This window comes from Entamoeba invadens (genome assembly GCF_000330505.1).
Source record: "Entamoeba invadens IP1 unplaced genomic scaffold scaff_1105074726581, whole genome shotgun sequence".
Classification (NCBI taxonomy): Eukaryota; Evosea; order Mastigamoebida; family Endamoebidae; genus Entamoeba; species Entamoeba invadens.
In genome coordinates, this window is record NW_004191712.1 from 16,056 (window position 1) to 17,457 (window position 1,402).

Here is a 1,402-nt window from a genome sequence, read left to right on the forward strand (position 1 = left end):
TTGATGACGAACATGACTTTCACCAAGAGAGTTGGAACACCTAAATATATGGCACCTGAGGTGTTAGAACAAGAGAAGTACACAAAAAGTGCAGACGTTTTCTCGTTTGGAGTTACCACGTTCGAAGTGTTTGGATGGTTTCAAGCATATCCACTTGACATATTTAAGTTTCCTTCGAAAATAGCGGAATTCGTGATGTCTGGAAAACGTTTTGATAAAAAAGAAAATATTCCAAAAAAATATTTGATCAGATTGAAATGTGCTGGAAACAAAATACCAAAGAAAGAAAAACAATTGTTAAACTTGTTGATATAATTAAACACTGTTTAGGATTTGTATAAAAATTAAAAATTAAATAAAATTGAACATATATTAAATTTTAGATTAAAAATAATTGTTTTATAAAGCAATTTTTTTAAAAAATATATTTTTGTAAACTATTTAACTTTATCAAGAACAAAAATTTTTAATTCCAAAATTAAATTATGTTGTTTTACAACACAAAAGCCAATGCCATAACCATCATAACAAATATAACACCAGTTCCATCAGTGTATTTGGTATAACGACTGAAACGTATATCTTTATCATTAAGACATTTATCAATATCATAAGAATTTTCAGTTCCTTCTCCAGTGCAATCAGCAGTCTCGTATTCTGTTAAAGTCGCCTTGACATCAGTAACATCGACTTTACGACTTGACGTTTCAGAAAGTTTGGTACAACCATTTGGGTACACGGTCAATGTAGGTAAAGCCTCTTTATATGGCAAAATGCAGTTTTTATTATTGAAATAATTGTTTAATTCTAATATATGAGTTGGGATTTCATCAACAATTTTAATATCATTTGACAACATGTAGGTAGTTTCTTTCCAATTACCACATGTATCATCAGTCGAACTATACGCTTTGATAGTTGTTCCATTAATTGTATATTTATAATAACTGTTTTCATAAACGAAACACATATCTGGTTCAAACACATTAACTACATCACCTCTTCCTATATTAACAATATATTTAGAAAACGTTAAACATAAAAATAAAGCAAGAATGAGTGTTCTTTTCATAATGTTTAATGTGATAAATACAATTTGTTTAAACTTTATATATAATCGATTGTTAGAAAACAACAATTTATTTATGTTATTAACTTGAATAATCGTGTGGTTATTATAAATTACATTATTAAATAGTGTAGTTTAAAAGATAATGTTTATTTTTAGTTTATTAACATGTTTTATTAATATAATCAGTGTTTATATATTATTTATAAATTATTTAATAGAAACACTTTCGTAATTAACCATTATTTTATTTATTATATATTAACTGGGGTACTTAAAACAATTATTTTTTGATATAAAATAACAACACATTTTTATAGGTATTTCTATATT

General features: G+C 25.7%; 2 protein-coding genes across 2 annotated transcripts; one reads left to right on the forward strand and one right to left on the reverse strand.

Annotated features, from left to right (window-relative positions):
• Positions 1-3: 3 nt before the first annotated feature.
• EIN_343020 (protein serine/threonine kinase, putative) lies at positions 4-315 on the forward strand (the record flags this gene model as incomplete). The annotated part of the gene is made up of 1 exon (XM_004183445.1): positions 4-315. One exon carries the CDS (start codon positions 4-6, stop codon positions 313-315), a length of 312 nt encoding a protein of 103 aa, XP_004183493.1.
• Positions 316-493: 178 nt separating this feature from the next.
• EIN_343030 (hypothetical protein) lies at positions 494-970 on the reverse strand (the record flags this gene model as incomplete). The annotated part of the gene is made up of 1 exon (XM_004183446.1): positions 494-970. The coding sequence occupies one exon, from the start codon at positions 968-970 to the stop codon at positions 494-496; it is 477 nt and encodes a 158-aa protein (XP_004183494.1).
• Positions 971-1,402: the final 432 nt, after the last annotated feature.